Genomic DNA, 20,615 nt, shown 5'->3' with positions numbered 1-20,615 from the left:
GTTATACATATGTTATATATTTGTGATTTGCAAATCATTTTACATATGTTAACATATTTATTCCTCAAAAGTGCACTGATGTTCCCATTTTCCTGAAGAGTAAACTGAGGCTAAAGGAAATTAAGGAAATTGACCAGGATCACATAGTTACTAAGCGGCAGAGGCAGGATTTGAACTCTGTTCTTCATAATTTCTCTTACAGATCTCTAAACCATTGTGCCATCTAGTTTGCTGGGCTTTATTTTTCTTAACAGTGAAATGAGGCGGCGTGGACTGGATGGACTTTGAGGTCTCTTCCAGCTTTGGATCTTTGATTCTATAATGGAGATTTCAACCCAATTTTAACTTCATGATTAAGTTTTAGAGAGCTGCCTAAGACTGAGAGTAATTAAGAATTGCCCATTGTTACAGAACTCGTATATTTAAAATAGGGGAGATAGGATTGAATGAGATCTTCCTCTCTCTAGGCCCAGCCCTCATCCATTACACCATTCTCCCTCTCATTCATTCTTCTCTTTGACAGCCCTACAGCAGAATCTCAGGGCAGCTAAGGGATGTCATAGTGCACAGAGCACTGGACTTGGAATCAGACATCTTCCTGAGTTCAAATCCAGGCTTGGACATTTACTAGCTATGTGATCTTAGGCAAGTCACTTAACCCTGTTTGCCTCGGTTTCCTCATCTGTGAAATGAATCGGAGAAGGAAATGGCAAACTATTTCTGTATCTTTGCCAAGAAAATTCCAAGTGGGGTTGGGAAGAGATGATAGGACTGAAACAATACAACAAAACAGAATTTCACTGCTCTCCAGCCCCTACTTTTGATTAAGAGATGTGTGGGGTAAGTATTCAGAAAATAAAGCGACTCTTTTGGCAAATAAATTAGGTCTGAGGGTTCAGTACTTAGAGAGGGAAAAAAAAAACAGTGTGGAAATCTTATAGAGATCATGAGTGGGCAGAAAAGGGGAAAGGAGGGTAAGATGTAGCTGAAAGGGCAGCCCAAAACTTAGGAGTCAGAGGCAGGAAAGCTGTAACCCAAACCAGAGTGGTAGAGAAAATCCGGAAATCACCCCAGGCTAAGGCCTCATGAGCCAAACTTGGGAGAAGAATGGGCATTAAATCCTTAAGCAAGGAAAAGAACAGTCCAGCCAAAGAGACAAAAAAAAGGGGGGGGGGGAGGAGTCAGGTTTCTGTTGGAATGAAATGCTTCTAAAATGCTGTTTTCCAGGGGATGACCCTAGTGTGACCTCATCCTAGTTCAAACAATTCAGCTCCTTCCCTCGATGCCTTTCTTCCCTTTCTCTGTCTCTTAGCAATATTTCCAAAATAGCTTTTATTGGGACTTTTTTTTAATCTCACTTACATTTTCCAATGTTTAGATTTTCTTCTGAATTAAATGAGACCAAGTCCTTTTCCTTCCCAGGATAAGGAAGGAACATTAAGTTTTTTAGGATACAGTTTGTGCTACTTAGTATCTGCATGACTAGTTGCTTTATATCTGTAGTCCTTAGTTTTCTCGTCTGTAAAGTGAAATTGTTTAAACTAAGGAAGATCCCTAACATCTAACTAGCTATTCTGTTCTATGGTTCTATAGCCTCTCAGTATTTTTTGGAAAGCTTCCAAAGGAGATAGTTTCCCCTGATTCCAACTTGACCCTTGAATCTAGCTTCATAGTCAAATTTTGCTGCACTAAGATAGAAAGTCATTTTTTTCTAATAATATACTTCTTTTCATTAAAGCACAAAATCCTAGTCCTTAGAACTAGAAGGGGATTTTGAGTTAATCTAGGATGCCAGAGGCAATTAGATGGCTCAGTGGATAAAGTCAGAAAGATTTGAGTTCATTCATTCATTTATGGCTTTTTTTTTTTTTTTTGAGAGGTATTTGGGGTTAAGATCACGTTTGAATTCAGGTACTCCTGACTTCAAGGCTGGTGCTCCATCCACTGTGCCATCTAGCTACCCTGAAGATACACGTTCAAATCCAGCTTCAGATACTTATTAGTTGTGTGACCCCAAGTAAGCCACTTATCCTCTGTTCATCTAAGTTTCCTCATCTATAAATGAAGCTAATAATAGTACCTACCTTCTAGGATTGTTGTAACAATCAGAAGAGATGGTATTTGTAAAGTGGTAGGCGCTATATAAATGCTTGTTATTATTATTATTATCACAATTCTTACCTTAAATATGACTATTCTCCACATCTCTGATAAAGTTAAAAGGTAATTTAACTTCTTTTATGTGTGTGTCCCAAAAGTATTAATTTGATTTAATATCTTAATGAATTTGTTATTGTTGTTGTTTGTTCTTAATTCCCAAAGGGGACCATGACATCAGGGAGGTGATGTCGTGAAATGCAAGTGAATTGGATTTAAGGGAGTGAGGGAGGACTGTGCAATGTCACCTGCCCCATTTTCCCCTCCAGAGCCATCTGCGACCAGGGACAAGATATAGATCAGGATGTTGGAGATGGCACTGGATGCAGTAGGAGACTTTAGTCTTTTTAAATTAAGGTCTTCAACAGGTCTCAGTTTGTCTGAGGCTGCATTCATTCAATGATTAAGGTTAGGTAGCAAATGAGGCAAAGAACCTCTTCTTTCATGTAGTCCAAAAAATTTAAATAAATAATAACTAAAACTGGAAGGGGAAGACCCTCAAGGAATCTCCCTGGAGTGGAGAGAATATCAAGGAAAAGGGTAAGCAACAGTGTCACAAGCAGAAGGTACAGAAGGATGAAGACTGAAAAAGGAATATTAGATTTTGGCAATTAAGAGCTCACTGATAACTTGGGGAGAATAGTTTTAGTTGTATGAGGTCAGAAGCCAGAGTGCAAAGAGTAAAGGAAAAAAATTGAGAGGAAAGGAAAATAATATTTTTATTATTAAAGCTTTTTTATTTTCAAAACATATGCATAAATAATTTTCAACATTCATCTTTGCAAAAACTTGTGTTCTAATTTTTCACTCCTTACCCCCATCCTCTCCTCTAAATGGAAAGTAATATAATATATGTTACATATGAGCAATTCTTTTATACATATTTCTACAATTACCAAGCTGCACAAGAAAAATCAGATCAAAAAGGGGAAAATGAGAAAGAAAATAAAATGGAAGAAAACAACAACAAAAAGAGTGAAAATACTATGTTGCAATCCATACTCAGTTCCCACAGCCCTCTCCCTGGGCATAGATGGCTTTCTTTATCACAAAACCATTGGAACTGGCCTGAATCATCTCATTATTGAAAAGAGCCATGTCCATCAGAATTGATCTTTGTATACACAAATAGCTGTTGCTGTGTACAATGATCTCCTGATTCTGTTCATTTCACTCAGCATCAGTTCATGTAAGTCCCTCCAGGCCTCTCTGAAATCATCCTGCTGATCATTTCTTATAGAATAATAATATTTCATAACATTCATACATCTTAACTTATTCAGCCATTTCCAAATTGATGAGCAACTCCTCTTGCCACTACAAAAATGGCTGTCACAAACATTTTTGCACATCTGTGTCCTTTTTCCTCCCTTTTGATCTCTTTGGGATAAAAGCTCAATAAAGACACTGCTGGATCAAAGGGTATGTACAATTTGATAGCCCTTTGAACATAGTTCCAAATTGTTCTCCAGAATGCTTGGACTAGTTAACAACTACACCAACAAAGTATTAGTGTCTCAGTTTTCTCAAATCCCTTTCAACATTTGTCATTATCTTTTCCTGTCATCTTAGCCAATCCTGAGAGATGTGTAGTGGTACCTCAGAGTTGTCTTAATTTGCATTTCTCTAATCAATAGTGATTTAGAGCACTTTTCTGTATGATTAGAAATTTCTTCATCTGAAAATTGTCTGTCCATATCCTTTGACTATTTATCAATTGGAGAATGGCTTGAATTTTTACAAACAAATTTTATACATTTTAGAGAAGAAGCCTTTATCAGAAAACTTGAATGTAAAAATGTTTTCCCAGTTTGTTGCTTCCCTTCTAATCTCCAAAGACATCTGTCCATTTGTCTCTCCTATCCCACTTTAGAACAGATTCATTGGCTGGAAGGCTCTTCTTTATTTTGAGTTGAAATCAATAGCTCTGCTATGACTTTTAATCACTGAATTTATTCCACTCCAACAAATTTATACAAAATATTTGTATGTCTTTTTCCTCTGCTTTCCAACTCTCCCTACCCCCAAACAGAAACAAACATGAAGAATCTGATCATCTTTAGACATTTATCATCACTTCACAAATACCTACCTTTCTCCTGTTGGCCTTAGTTTTCATCTTGCCAAAAACTCCCTTAGAGGGTGGATAGAAGAGTGAAATCCCCAATTAATCAGTTTTGCTATGAGTTAGCACTTCTGTATATATTTTATGGAGACAGGAAGGGTTAAACTAATTATTTAAATAATTATCTCTGCCCTACATGGACATTCAAATGTACAGATCTAAATTAGTTTTACTTTAAAAGTTCACACCAAAGATTTTTAATTCTCAAAATAAAGGAGGTATGATTATGATAATGGATCATTGAATTATACATTTAGAGCTTTACAGGACCTTAAAATTAATTTAGCCCAATCTGTATTTTCTGGAAAAGTAATGAAAGCCCTGAAAGATGAGCTGATTTTTTCAGGGTCACATAAGTAATAAGTGTTGGAGAGCTGGAATCTTCCAAATTTATAATTCTTTCCATTACACCAGGCTTATGAGAACTTCATTCATTCATTCATTCATTCATTTATTCTTCCATTCATTCATTTGTGCATGTATGCATTTTTACATTAATTTATTCATAAACCAAACATTTATTACACTAAAGTAGAAACAAACAAACAAATAAGAATATAAAGAGTTGCTTTTTTAAAGGGAAAAAAGCATAGGACTTAAGAATGGAGACAACTTCCATGTCATCATTAAGCAGGCAGTTAAAAGCTATGAATAGGTAGGGATAGAGGTTTCTACTTTTACCATGATGAACATAGATGACAAAACAATGTGGAAATTATTCCTCTGTTTTCTGGGTAAATTATAGATTTGATTGGTGCTTTAAATATGAAATAGATGATTTTATATTTGATCCTGAATGTGATAGAGAGCCACTGGCATTCAATGAATTGGGAGAGAGGTGTGACAGTTTATTGTTATAAAGTATTTGACATATTTTATCTCATTAGGGATTTGCCACATCTTTTTTATATAGATTGGGCAGGTAAGTGGTACAATGAATAGAATGCCAGACCTAGAGTCAGTAATACCTGGATTATAATCTGGGCTCAAACACATTCTAACCTGGTAATCCTATTTGTCTCTGTTTCCTAATCTGTAAAATGAGCTGGAGAAAGAAATGGTAGCCCACTCCAGTATCTCTGCCAAGAAAACCTCAAATGGGGTCACAGAATGAGACTTGGCTTGACAAGATTGTTCAGATCAGCTATGTTAAGTGAGTTATTTGTCTCTTTCCATGTCCAACTTCTCCCTTTTCTCCCATGCATAGTTGCTCCAAAAGGGATTCTGCTTGGACCCTGATGTAGTAAGAAAAGACTCTAGTAAAACAATGTCCTATTACAAACTTCCTTGGCAGAGTTTGCCATGGAGCGACAAGTTCTGACATGTGTGATGTCAGCTCTAGGCACACAAGTGAAAGCAGCAGATCTACTTTCTTCCATATCTAACTCTTGTTTTTCTCCATAGGGTAGTGAATCAGGAAGAAAAGTCATTTGCTATAGGAGTCCAATTCTTGCTGATGAGGCTGTTGGGTAAGTGTCTGAGTATCTCATTCATATTGTCAATTAATCATCTATTAAATGTCTACTATATGTTAGCTGCTAAATGTGCGGCAAGCATTGGGGTTACAAAGAAAGAAAAGGAGCTCATAGGACATAATATGCAAACAACTGAGTTCAAAAAGGGTATATTCAGGATTACTTGGAGATAATTCTTAGAGGGAAGGCATTAGCATTCATGGGGAGTTTTAGAGACATGATTTTACTAATTGTGGCTAATGAATAATTAAAAAAAAAAGAAAGACTTTTTTTTCCCAAAAGGTAAGACTAACTGATACTGGAAGGAAGCTAGGAAAATCAAGAGGCAAAAATAAGGTAGGAAGGAGTTCTAGGCATATAGTATCTGTAGGAGAGATACTTGGAGTTTGAGAGATGGTATGTTGTATGTGAGGAAAAACAAGGAGGTCATTGCCATAGATTGCAGAATATGGTGAGGAAACAAGATATAAACATATCCATAGACATAGACTAGTTGTAGATGTAGACATAGATAAAAGCCATAGACAAAGACACAGACATAAACATAAGTGGGCATCAATCACCCTGAATAAAGCTATTTTGTTTGGTTGCAAGGGCTCTAGGATTCTATAATGCATTCTACAAATGCATTATAGAAGAGGGCTTCTGAGACTTTTTCCACTTGTTACTCCTTTTTCAACCAGCAACTTTTTATGTGGCCCCATCTAAAATCTGAGCCAAGGTGCTTCTGTCAACATTTGTGCATGCACAGAGCAAACTGAACATGTTGTGTGTTCAAAACCAAGGCTGCAGTGAAGTTAAGCAATGCAACTTAGACACAGCTAGAAACACTTCAGTTTGGTTATGCATTTGATTTTGAGTTAATTTTTGGTCACTGTGATCAGAAACCTTTTACTGTTGCTAAATTTTTGCTACCCCCCACATTCAGTTATAGGATGCTATATGAGATCATGACCCATAGTTTAAAAAGTTTTGTTGTAGAAGACCAAAATTATCCAAAGCCAAACGTTTTTATTTGTCATGTTTTCATCCATACAAGGAGAGGCTTTATGGTTTAACTTGGGAAATTTAAGAGAGAGAAAATGAAGAGGGAAGAGAGATAATTAGGGAAGGATATTTAAGGCAGCACTTCTTTCCCCCTCTGCCCCTAGCTGGAACATTGGCAGATATCTTTGAAGCAGGACAGGAAGGGAAGGGACAACTGGGAATGTCTCTGGTGCATGATGCTCTTCAGGCTCTTGACAGGAAAAGGAATATGTGATGGTGCTCCTTGAACTTAGTACATACTTACACAGACCTTCATCCTTTCCAGTTTGATGACTGGCTCTACTAGAACGGACATTGGTCCTTCCTTCCAAAAACAACTTGGATATATGGCAGGCTCAAGAGCCATGGGGAAGGCTTGGTTCTCTAGCTCAAGGATGGCAAATTCAAATAGAAAATGAGGGTGTGGGAGGGACCCTAAAATATAAGTATCCTTACCAACAACATCTTGACTTAGAAAACTACATGTTAGCATTATCTGTGTTCTATTCTATTTTTGGTAATTATTCCTTTATTGCATTTTAATCTGATTTGGACCAAATCCAGAGAGTTGTCAGTAGTGTATGGCCATGTCCTTGACACCTTTGTAACATCATCTGATTGAATCCCATCTCTGATGTCATGGAAATAGACTCCAAACTGATTGTTTTTGGCAAGAAAGATTCCAAAAATGAGTGAGAATTAGGGGAAGGGAAGGATTTCTAGTTAGCCAAGAACCATTTTTTAATTAATAGTATTTTATCTTTTCAAATAAATGGAAAGACAGTTTTCAACATTCACCTATGCAAAACATTGTGATCCAAATTTTTCTCCCTCTCTTCCCCTTCCCCCTCCCCAAAATAGCAAGACATCATGTGCAATTATTCTAAACACATTTTTTCATGTTGCACAAAAAAAATCAGATCAAAAGGGGAAAAAAACAACAAGTAAACAAATAATAAAAAGGTGAAAATACTATACTTTGATCCACCGTCAGTCTCCATTGTTCTCTCTCTGGGTGCCGATAGCACTTTCTATGACAAGCCTTTTGGAATTGCCCAAGAAACATTTATAAGCACTTACTATGTGAAATGCATTGTATTAACTATTGAAGACACAAAGAAAGAAAACAAAGTCTGTGCTCTTAAGGAGCTTGCATTCTAATGGATAGGATAACTAATGGTAGTGATCTCAGAGAGGATGAATTTGTAGTGAGGGGACACCAAAAAGGGATTCTCAGTGAGTCTTAAAGGAAGCCAGGAGACATGTCCTCGTGTCATGGAAGGAATCGGAGACAAGGGGAATAGCAAGTAAGAAGATACCAAAGTTGGTAGATGGAATATGTTGTGGGCGGAAAAATAACAAAGTGTAACATCAAAGGAGTTCAGATTATGAAAGGCTTCAGAGACCAAAGGAAAAATTTTCTATCTAGTCCTAGAGGTTAAAAGGTGCCACTGGCATTTATTGAGTGGAATTTTCTAGGGAAGAGCAGTTTGTCTTTTTTGTGTAATTTTTAAAGATGTATTTTAAACATAAATGAGAAAAGAAAAAAAAAAACCATTGCCATGTACATAGCAGAAAATGAGAGGATTTCATATAGAACAATAAATTTCTGTTTCGAGAAAACTTATATAATAAATACCGCACCTTGTTTTTAAAACCATCCAATTTTTCTTTGCTTCCTTATAGTTTTTCTTTTGTTCTCTGCTATGTACCTTTTACTTTATTTTTCCCCCTCCTACCACCCCACCCAAAAGGAGGCTACAATTAAGCATGGACATACACACACATATCCATAAAAATGCACATATTTACACAGATAGCATTTTCCTTCATAGACCAAGTTTTTCCTTGTTTTTCTATATCAGTCAATTCATCATTTCCTAGACCACCACGACAGTCCAGCCCAATCACACCCTATTTGAGATTGTCTATTAAAGTTTTCCCTGATTTTCTGAATTCCTTCTTTTCTTGACTTATGTAGGTTTTATTTATACAGGAAATTTTTAATTTAAATAATCAAAATTATCATTTTATACTTCAATAAGGCTCTCACCTTATGATATAGTTTAAGGTCTTACATTGCTGAATCTACTTCCTTTATAGCTTTTTTCTTCTGGTTACTGGCCTTTTGTTCTTCCGAATGAACTTTGTCATTGTTTTTTTCTAACTCAATTAAGATAATATTTTTTAGTAATTTAATTGAGATGACATTGAATAAATAGATTAGTTAGGTAAAACTGTCATTTGAAAATTATATTGGCTTTACGTACCAATGTACAATAAATATTCCTTCAATTATTTAGATCTGACTTTATTTGTATATAAAGTGTTTTATGTTTATGTTGATATAATTTATAGGTATGTTTTGGTAAGTATGAGACAGTTTGTCTTGAGAAAGAGTAAACTTGGGAAATTAGAAGGATTGTATAGACCAAATCTTCTTAAACTATAGGTTGTGACCCAATATGAGATCTTATAACTGAATGTGGGGGGTTGCAAAATTATGACTTATTATCAGTAAATGATTGATTTATACAACTATTGTACAAACCTTTATGTCTGGGGTCATGAAAAATTTCTCAGGCAAAAAGATCACAAGTGGAAAAGGTTTAAGAAGCCCTGCTCTAGACCAGTGCTGTCAAACTCACTTAGAAATGGGAGTGATTAAATCATCCATAAAGTTCCCTGAAGATTATGTAGTGACTTGAAGCACCACACATGTTTATATGTTTCCTTTTTATTAACACTTTACAATCAAGTAGAAATTACATTTCATCTGGTTCTGTTTGTACTCTGGAGCTTTGAGGCCCCCAGATTGTGTCTGACACCTCTACTCTAGAATGCCATGAAGGGTAAAGTAAATGGGAAATAAACACAAAATTTAAAGTAGAATTCAATGAGGTTCAGAGATAAAGAGAAACAACAGCTTCCATGTCTGTTGTTGACCTGAGAAAGAGAAAGAATAAACTTGGAAGGAGAGAAAGGAGATAGTGAAAGAGAATCAATGCACAGACCTTCAAGGGAGAAGCCTAAAAAAAGAGTGCCTTCAGCATGATATCCCAGAGACCACTTTTTATCCTATAGGGAGAAAGATAGACTCAAACAGACACAGAGAATCAAATTCAGAAACAGAGAGAGAAACAGACAGAAACAGAGATAAAAAGAAAGAGACAGACAGACAGACTAGGGACAGAGAAAAGAAGGGAGGAGAGAAGGGGAGAAGAAAGAAGGAATGGAGAATGAGGTGGGGGGAGAATAGACACCCAGAGAGGAGACAGAAAGAGAAATGAGAAATGAAAAGGAGGAAAATCCCTGACACAAGAAAAATTAAAAAGTAAAACTTATCTATCAGGAGAAACTCACAGAAAAAAATCACAATGACATAAAATATTCTGTAACAAAAGATTGTAGGGATATAATTTCTGCAGAAATGTATGCTAAAGAATAGTAGAAAAAACACAAAGGAAAAAATAAATCAGTTAATGAATACATTAAAGGAAGATTAATGGTAGAAAAGGGGATATGTGGGAAGAGATAAGAGAACAAATTTGTTTAAAAATGTGAAGTAATAGAATTACTAAAAACATCAATGAAAGCAGCAAATAACAATAAATTTAGTGAAACAAGGCTTAATGGATGATAAAAATCAACTAAAGAACAAGTCTAGATTATAAAAGAAATTAAAACACAACTAATGAATATACAGGGCAAAATAAAAGATTGAGCAAAATGTTTGAATTGTAGAGTCATTGAACTCCCAGGGAGGTATAAAGACAGAAAAAAAAAAAAAAAAAAAGAAAAGAAAAGGCCAGACACTATATTTGAGGAACTAATTAGAGAAAACTTCCCAGAATGGACAAGAATAGGCACCACTATGCAAGTTCAAAGAATTCATTGGCCCTCAGTATAAAGAAGTCTTCAATGCAAGTCTCCAAGGCAAATAATTATTAAATTTCAAAATTATAAAGTCCAAAAAAGACTTATTTAAGTGTGAAGAAAGAAAAGAAAAATTACCCATGAAAAGAATTGGAATATCATCAGACATCTCAATTACAATATGAGAAAGACAAAAACTAGACAAAAATATACTCGTCTTAAGGCATAGGATTAGAACTCAAAATTATATATACTGCAAGCTTTAGTGTATCATTTGAAGACAGAAGTTCTTTCAAAAATCAACAAAACTTCAAAGAATTTATGAACAAAACCCCACAATTAAAAAGATCCCTGAAAGCAGTTGGGGAAGAGTTCCAGACAGGCTGAACAATCAGAACTTAACAAAATAATATTATACTTTAAACCTCTTACTTCTGCTCATTGAGATCTCTCTCTCTCTCTCTCTCTCTCTCTCTCTCTCTCTCTCTCTCTCTCTCTCTCTCTCTCTCTCTCTCACACACACACACACACACACACACACACAATTGATAAGATTTTCAAGGAGAGAGAAAAAAATGAAATCAGAATTCCATTTTTAAAAATGTATTACAAGTTAAAATTATTTTTTAAATAAAATGATGTTTAAAATTAAGATTCTCATTGGAATAGCCTCCAAAAGGAAAAAAAAAGCAGGTGAACTCCAAATCTGAAAACTGACAGTCAGAATATTTAAAATATAATGACAGCATAAATATCATATTTTAAAATATGTGAGACATATCCAAATATATCAAATATGGCATTGAGTTCCTACATTAATGATAGAAATTTATATTGAAACTCAGTTATCACAGAAACTAAAAAAGCAATAATATTATAACTGGCCCCAGATTAAGAACATCTGATCTAAAAGCATTAGAAAAGAACAAAGTAATTGTCTACAGGAATATTGAAAAAGAAAGCCTATATAAAGGAAGGGAATTTGAAAAAAAATTAGCAGAGAACTGAGGATAGATACCCATAGCTATGCTAGGGAGATATTTATAGGTAAGAAAAGAAAGTAGAGGTACAAGCAAAATTGACAGAAAGGAATGATCAGAGAGAGAACGAAAAACAGGAAGTATTGATTGTGGAAAACAAAGGAACATCCATAGATAAATGGTCATGGATATGAACAGTTTTCTATGCATACCCTGGTATGCTTTACCAGTATTAAGCTTATACATAGAAAAAAAAATCAAAGAAAACAAAAAGGGAGAGTATTATGATTTGTTGGAACAGAGTGGCCACTCTATCAAATGACAATCCATAGGACCATGGATTTAAGGCTAAAAGAGGTCTTAAAGGTCACTTAGTCAAAAGATGTCAAAATCACAGCCCACAAAACTCCCATAAGCAATCCAAATCAGATTGAAATGCGATTGGAAAATGTTTACCAAAATAAATAAAAATATAATATAATATACATGTTAATGTTACCCATAGGGATCAGTTTCTATTTGATTCTGAAACCATTGATCTAGTCCAATGTCCTCTTTTTACATAAAAATTGAAGCTTATTAATAAATAATTTGTCCTAATTACATGGGGTATTAAGTGGTAGAATAGGGATTCAAACCTAGGTCTGGGTTCTGTACCACATGGAAAATAAAGTGTAAGAAAGATTTGGTAAGACTTGGTGAGAAGAAAGTCACAAAAGCTTTGAAAAAAGTAGTTATGATAGAAATAAGAGTGGGAAGGATTGAACTTGTATATAGTTAAGAAAGGAATGGATGGATAGAAAATGGAAGTAGCAGCTATAGATCACACAGGTTCAATAAGTTTGGTAGTAAAAAGCTAAGAAGGATCAAATCAATTCAATTCAAGAAGCATTTAGTAAGTTCATGCATACTTTGTGCAAGACTCTGTCCCAGGTGCTGGAGGTCTTCAAAGATAAGAGACCTGGATATGTTTGAAGACATAGAGGGGCACCTACTGAGGAAGAGGCTGAAGATTCTAGAAGAGAAAATGATTATGAGAATGGTGTCCTGGGACAAGTAGAAGAGATAGGGTTTAGAGTGAAGGGGCTTGTTAGAGAATAGAAAGAAACCTATTCTAATTCTGTAAGGACAGGATCAATGTAGAGATAATGAGAAGGTGGAGCTATTTGAAGGAGTTTGAACCAGATGAGTTCAATTTTTTTTTTTTTTTTTGTTTCCTTTTCTCGGCTGAGCAATTGGGATTAAGTTACTTGCCCAGGGTCACACAGCTAGAAAGTGGTAAGTGTCTGAGACTAGATTTGAACTCAGGTCCTCCTGACTTCAGGGGTGGTGCTCCGTCCACTGCGCCACCTAGCTGCCCCAGATGTTGAAATATTTTATAGATTAACTGAAGGACCATATGAGGCAGTTTCTTCAAGGATCAGAAGAAAAAGATAGGACTACCTAAGGAGAATAAGAAGGAAAGAACATTCTTTTTAGGACTTTTTGGGAGAATAGGACTAATTAGGAATGGTCATATCTCAAAGCAGTGTTGTGGAATTCAGGTTTCTTTCCACATCGTTACACTTTTGTCTTCTCCTTTGGCGGGTGGACCAACTAGTTTCTCTCTTACTTTATCAGAGACCAAAGTGCACATTGCATATGGTCTGGGATCAAAACAACCATCAGAACAAAAGACCTGATTTCATTACAATTCCTCATTTTCATTCAATTAAACTTTATTCAGAAACTCCCTGTGGAGATTGAAACTTTCCATTCTTGACAAAACTTAAAAGTCAGTTTAAATCTGAGCTAAATAAGTTGAGTCTTTGTTACCTCCAGTGAACTTGGAAAAAAAAATGACCTTTTCTGTGGCTACATGCTTTGGGAAGGAAGGTTTGGGTTTTTATGTTTTTTTCTTCCTTTTTCCCCCCTAAATTTGAGCTCAGATAACTCAAAGTGACCAAAGTTATAAAGTTCAGGCTTGGTAGGATTGTACTCATCACCAAAGAATGTAACTTGGGTCTAACATATTAAAAAAGCTTAGTATTTTTAAACTTGGGCAGGTTTAAAATTACTTCCCAGTGCATGCTGATAGAAAAATTTCCCATCTGGACTTAGTTTTAAATGGAGCAAGGTAGAGATTACGATTCTCTATTCTTGCTAATTTCCCTCTCCCAGAAACATGGTAGTGAGCATGGTAATGTGGGGGAGGGCCAGAGAAAAGAACCAGATTCTTGTTAATTTACTTAAATCAGTCTCAGAACAGCTTTCTCCAATTATATCTGATCTATTTAGTTCTATTTAGGACAACTCAACAGAGTTTGCAGTACTCTGACTGGACATAACCATATGATTAGCTTTTAAAGGATACCAATTTGTATGTCATTTCATTATTACTAAAAGGGGAGGGAAAATGTTTTCTGTATTATTAAATTTTTAGCTACAGTCTCCCATTATTTCAAGGTCCCAGCTTTATTTTGTGTTGGACACAGTTTGTGTAATTCTGATCACTGAATGCACTAACCCAGCATACCTCAATTATCATCTGCCTACAAAATTGATTAAAATTTCTTAAGTACCTGCTATATTCTAGGCACTGTGGTGGGTCCTGAGTATGCAGAGAGAAGTAATGGTCTCCTCCCCTCAAGGAACCTACATTCTATTAGAGGAAATAATATGTACACATGTATCTATATAAAAATATATGGTGTCCTGTTGGAGTGCAGCTCCTATAGCAAATGAAGGGTTGTGAATTTAAGAGAGTCTTGAATACTAACTCTTCAAAGTTTATTATTTTTTTTCTTTTTATTTTCTTTTATTTTCCCCTGAGGCTGGGATTAAGTGACTTGCTCAGGATCACACAGCTAGGAAGTGTTAAGTGTCTGAGACAAGATTTGAACTGGGATCCTCCTGACTTCAGGGCTGGTGCTCTATCCACTGTGCCACCCAGCTGCCCCCATTTTCAAAGTTTATTGATCAGAGAGACAATTATATATATCTCAAATGCTCATAGGTTTGCTACAAAGTATATTCTTTGAAGTTCCTATAGTTTTATCTTACAAATAAGATATACTGAGATGTAAACGATTAAGCCCCAGATCTTGCTTAATTGAACAGAGATGCAAATAGTTGAGATACAGCGTAAAGTTTATCATACCATTGTCTCAATATGCCTTTAGTCTCTATTATGGGCTGTTTTTCCTGTCCTAAATTCAGATGTTTGCCTTTAATCCAAAAAGTAGTGTTTGCATTTTGCTAGATTATTAATTTATTATATTGACAAGCAGTCTCTGCTATTTCAATTAAAAAAAGAGAGTTTTGGTGAGCCAAGTTACTGTAAGATTCAAGACCTGGAATGGATTCTTATCTCCTGGCCCTCTACAGTGTCCCAAAAGTCTTAGTGTAATTTTAAGCTTGTTATTTTATATTTAGTTTGTGGATATGAGCCATCCCAAAAGTCTTATTGTTAAAACTGCCTCCCCCCCAAAAAAAATAACAACAGCACTAAGGCACTGAGCCTTTTACAGACACAGGATGTGTCTTTAAATACCCAACAGCCATCAGTAAAACAGGGAGACAAGATCTTGTCCCCTCCAAAGTCTTCCACAACAGAAGGCTTCAAAAAGGGTTTGAGCTCCTGGCAGAAAGGAAATATCTAAATCCCATTTGTTAAAAATGTGGCTTTAACAGTGTTTTCAGATCTTTTGATTGGCACTTAACCCAACCTACATGTCTCATTGTGTTTTGAATGGATGTGTCCCTAGTCTAATTCTCTCTTTTGCTGCAAGAGAAAACCACAGTTCATGAAAAGATATTTGTATTTAGAGAGATTCCCTTGGGAAATAGAGCATTCTGTGATGGGATTTCTGCTCCCTTTTGCTTCAAAAAATGTACTACAAAAGTAACTACATTTGGAAGTCACCTGGGAGAACCTGAGGTTACCAAGATTCCTTACCTCTTATGTCAAATATTTAACCTGGCATTTTCTGATTTTCTGAATTTTTTTCCTTCCTTGTCCTCTGATAGCCTGGTTGCCCTCTCCAGCCCTGTATGGCCTTACTATTGATTACACCTGCATCCGATGGAACAAGCTGTGCTTAGGGAAGAAAGGAGCCTGCGCTTATTATGACAATGATGCTCTTCGAAACAGGTGACAAAAGCAGAGGGATGCCTACACGATGGTGTGGGGAAGGATTTTTCCAGATGTGAATATTATGCAAATGAAGGTAGAAGGTGGGAAAGGAATAAACATTTTAAAAGCACCTACTTTGTGCCAGGCACTGTGCTAAACATTTTATAATATTATCTCATGTGATCCTCATAACACCCTATAAGTTAGGTGCTATTACAATATGCCATGGGCAGGTACGGGTCAAGTGATTTATCCAAGGTCACACAGCTAGTAACTATCTGTGGTCAAGAACAGAGAATGTTATTGAAAAGATGTGGGGGAAATACCTCTTCCCTTTTAGAGTCTGAAGTAATCATGAAAAAAATCCACTGATCTCAGGAATCAGGACCACTTAGACAACTAAATTACTTATTTCCATATAAAGCTGGCCTGTGGACAAGAGTTTGCTGTTCTCTGGACTTTCTCACATTAGCTCTGGCCTTCTAAGGAAAGTGGGTGCATGAAAGAGTTTTGTATTTGGAGTCAAATGATTGAGATTTAAATCCAGACAGCTTGATGGTAAAGTAGGAAGAACAAGATCTTGGAATCCTGAGTTGCTATTTGTTCTTAGACAATGTGGCAGGGGGCAAAACATTTAACCTTTTTCATAAACATGCTTCAGTTTCTCCAAATGTAAAAGAGGAATAATGACAGTCACCTTCCAAGTGCTATCAGAACAAGAACAAGATGAGAAACTTTTAAAGTATTTTGTAAACCTTAAGCTATTATAGAAATACTATGATGACATCACAACTTCTGGCAGCCTCAGTTTCTTGATCTGTAAAATGACCTGCCTTACAGAATTGTTGTGAGCATCAAATAAGATATTTTGCAGACTCTAAAAGGCTATATAGGTGATAATATATTATAACTATCATGCCATGTTATATCTAAATGACTTGTTGAACCTTTCTGACTTAGCTCAGTTTTCTTAACTGAAATGAGAAGTTTGGATGAAATGACCTCTAGGTGCTTTCCAGCACTAAACCTATGATGAGCATCTCCCATACCTCAGACTGGAACTAGTGAAAGGGACTTTCCATAAAAGCAAACAGCTTTTCTCTATAATACCCTTTCTCTTTTCTCTTGGCAGTTACTTGGGACTACAAATGGGCTACAAAGGAGTAGGCTTGTTGCTGCTCATTTTCATCAGCTGGAGAGTGAAGAAAAATAAAGAGTATAATGTGCAGGAAAAAGCATCTGGATTGATTTAGTATTCTTCATTTACTCCAGCTATGACCTTCAGAAGAACTGGACTCCAAGCTGCTTCCCTCTCACAACCCCAGCTCCCCCAAAACTGGTATTTACCAAAGTTAATAGTTTTCCTTTTTTGTAACTGGGAAGGAGAGGAGAAAAAAACCAGGCCCTTTCTTATTTTTCAAAAACTTACTCTCACTTACTTGAGCTCTGTAAATGTTTATCTGATCTGTATGCCATATAACCCATGGCCAAGGATTCTACAGTTTCCGTTGGACATGGAGCAAGGACTAGCCCTTTATTCAGAACTCTGACCTCAGCAGAGTGTCTGTCAACCAGTCACTTCTCAGGAGCTGCCCAGGATTCTCTACTTAGGACATTCCACATCCAGAGAAATAGATCTTAGGCTCCCAAAGAACAGAATTGCAAGATAAGACATAATCAGAGACTATATCCACCCCGAATACAAAACATTGACCTTCCTCCTGATCCAGGAGCCAGGGACTAAGTGGAGAAACATTTTGCTGGTAATACAAGAATGGTTATTTCTTCTTCTGAAAAAAAGATCAAGAAAGGAATAGATTGATTCTTTTGCATATAGTCTCTTGGGACTTAATATTTTGGCTATTATAGGCTGTTGGGATGCACTATGTTCCAAGGCTAAAAAAGAAAAAGGAAATTGTGTTGAAGTAGAGACAATGGATGGAACTAGGAACAAGTGGATGCAGAGTGGCCTCTTATCAACCCCTCTTATCTTCAGGAAATGTTGGAGCCTCCACTGCTCAGTGGAGCCATTCTCAGTGACTTTACACTCTCCTGATCTAGTCTTAGCCAACCAACCAGAAACTCAAGATGGCAAAGTGACTAGTCCCTCAAAGGGGCTTCTAATAGTCTCCACTAGAGGTCATCTAGAAACAGGCATAAAGTGGACCTCATGCTAACCACTTGTCCTTCATCATTCTCACTGATGGAATGCAGCAGAAGCACAGATAATTCTCCATGATGGATTGCCCAACTATGAAGTTTCGATGTCGAGATCAATTTTGTACTTACATGATATTTGTGTCTGATGTTCTAAGAATTCACTTCAAACCAAAGAACAAAACCCTGCTGTGTGGAGCAGGAGAGGTGTCTAGCTTCCTTCCCCTTCCCTCCTTTACCTGACACTTCAGTTCATTCCAATCCCACTTTCATTTAGAAGAAATGACCTTCTCTAGAGTGAGAGAAGAAATAAGAACATTCTTATAAAGAAACGCCATTTCAAATCTTCTTTGGGCCAGACCAGGAAACTGAATCTGCCATACAAGGGTTCTCTTTCCAAGCATCAGGTTGCATAGAAAAATGAAGAAATGGAGCAAGTTTGAAATGTTCATGAAGCAAGTGATTTATTTGCGGGCTAGTAACCTCAAAAGAGAGTAGCATTAAAAAGAGTTTGCCCCCACAAAATATAATATAGATTTTATTATCTTCGAACATATTTGTAATTATAAACGTGTTTAAAATCATGTCTATCTTGTTCCTATTGTGCAGAATTGAAAGATTTCTTATTAGATATGAGAGAAATAAATACTCAAAGTTACATATAGAGACTTAGAATTAGGATAAAAGAGATTCTTTCATCATCACCAACAAAAATAAAATGTTCAGGATACTATGCCAGGCATACATGAGTGCTTTTCTGTTGTTAAGTTAATAAAATGTCAGTTTCTGTTCCCAAAATGTAACCCCTTTCCCTCCACTCCTGTATTCCATCTGCCACTTTTAAGGCTTGTCCACACTCAGACAGCGGAACTAAGGCCATAGCTGTAAGAGTGGTACAAGAAGGAAATGCCTGGGACCTATAAATACATACACCATGGCCTCATACAGCTTATATTTCTATGTGTCTTTTACGTGTTTCTCATTAGTACAAAATATCTGATTATGTCCCAGATAGAAAAAAACATTATCTCTCCCTTTTATTTTCCCTGAAATCTCAAGTACTTATTCTAGCCTCAAATGGGCCCTTTCGATGACTACATCCAATGTTTGCTTTTCTGGGCAGGAGACAAATAATCAGCATATTTACATAGAATGCTCATCATGGCATGGGCTTTTTCCATCTATTGGATGAGAGGACTAGAAGAAAAGGTCACTGAGTTTCCTCCTTTCCTCCCTCTTTTCCTTCCTTCTTCCCTCTCTATTTTCCCCTCCCCTCCCTCCCTCCCTTCCTTCCTTCCTTCCTTCCTTCCTTCCTTCCTTCCTTCCTTCCTTCCTTCCTTCCTTCCTTCCTTCCTTCCCTTCCTTTCCTTCCCTCCTTCCCTTCCTTCCCTTCCCTCCTTCCTTCCTTCCCTTCCTTTCCTTCCCTCCTTCCTTCCTTTCCTTCCCTTCCTTTCCTTCCTTCCCTTCCTTTCCTTCCCTCTTTCCTCCCTTCCTTCCCTTCCCTTCCTTCCTTTCCTTCCCTTCCTTCCTTTCCTTCCCTTCCTTCCCTTCCTTCCCTTCCTTCCCTTCCTTTCCTTCCTTCCCTTCCTTTCCTTCCTTCCCTTCCTTTCCTTCCTTTCCTTCCTTTCCTTCCTTTCCTTCCAGATATGATATCTTAGGATCCATAATATGGTGCTTCTGGATTGGGCTTCTTATCAACATTGTGGGCAAGAAGATATCCTTACTTCCTATTTTAGCAGTAATATTATTCTTGATTTCAGGATAATCCTATCCATCTACTGTCTGTTGACAATACTGTAAATGCCTATTCTTCTCCTTTCTACCTATTTATTAAGTTTATATTTGATATTCAGTAGATGAATAAACTTGGAGAGGAAAGGATGAGAAGCACAGATACCATTAACAAAGGATCTGTGTACAAATTCCACCCTTGACATTAACACTTATGAAACCTGAGGGATTCCATTGAATCTCCCTGGAGCTCCATTTCCTTATGTATAAAATGAGAGGTTTGGACCTAGATCCCTTCCAAGCTCTATGACCCTAAGATCTTGGATGAACTTCCTGTCATATGGAAAGAGCTAGAAAGAGAAACAAATATGACTACTAAAAGATTGTTAAAATGCATTGGTCATCTTTTTTCCTTCTTTCTTTCTCATAGCACTTATTACCACCTGGAACACAAATGCTTACCTTGTGAGGTATTATTCCCATTTAGTGGTCTAAATGCAAACTGTAACAATTAACATCCTTGTATATGTTATTAGGAAATGAAGGGCTCTCCTGAAGTAGGAAGGAACTCAATGTTTATATTAAGTGCTTTACAAACATTTAATTATAAAAATAGCTAACATTTATATACTGCTTACTATGAGTCAGGCACTATGCTAAGTACCTTATAATTGTTGTTCACATTTGGTCCTCATACCATGGGAAGGAGGTGCTATTATTATTCGAACTTTACAGATGAAGAAACTGAGGCAAAAAGAGGTTAGGTCACTTGTTCAGGGTCACACAATTTGTAAGCGTCTTGTAACTGGATTTGAACTCAGGTCTTCCTGACTTCAAGCTCTAGCTGCTTTTAAGTCCGGGAGTCTTTTCCTATTTTCTACACAGACTTTTCAAACAGATTCTAAACAACCTGCTGAGGCACCCACCTGTACATTAAACTGAGTGTCATTCTTACTTTGCAAGAACCCTTCCAC

General features: G+C 36.5%; 1 protein-coding gene across 1 annotated transcript in view; it reads left to right on the top strand.

Moving 5' to 3' along the window:
- The window catches only part of SLCO2A1 (solute carrier organic anion transporter family member 2A1), a 139,487-nt gene extending 120,835 nt beyond the window's left edge, over nucleotides 1–18,652 (top strand). Inside the window, exons 12-14 of the mRNA XM_074301576.1 lie at nucleotides 5,687–5,751; nucleotides 15,648–15,771; nucleotides 16,886–18,652. Of these exons, the coding sequence (XP_074157677.1) occupies nucleotides 5,687–5,751; nucleotides 15,648–15,771; nucleotides 16,886–17,006 (310 nt within the window). The 3' untranslated portion in view covers nucleotides 17,007–18,652. The remainder of the gene's footprint in view (nucleotides 1–5,686; nucleotides 5,752–15,647; nucleotides 15,772–16,885) is intronic.
- The last annotated feature ends 1,963 nt before the right edge of the window (nucleotides 18,653–20,615 follow it).

The sequence above is a fragment of the Sminthopsis crassicaudata genome, chromosome 3 (assembly GCF_048593235.1).
Source record: "Sminthopsis crassicaudata isolate SCR6 chromosome 3, ASM4859323v1, whole genome shotgun sequence".
Lineage (NCBI taxonomy): Eukaryota > Metazoa > Chordata > Mammalia > Dasyuromorphia > Dasyuridae > Sminthopsis > Sminthopsis crassicaudata.
This window is presented reverse-complemented; position numbering and strand designations above follow the sequence as displayed.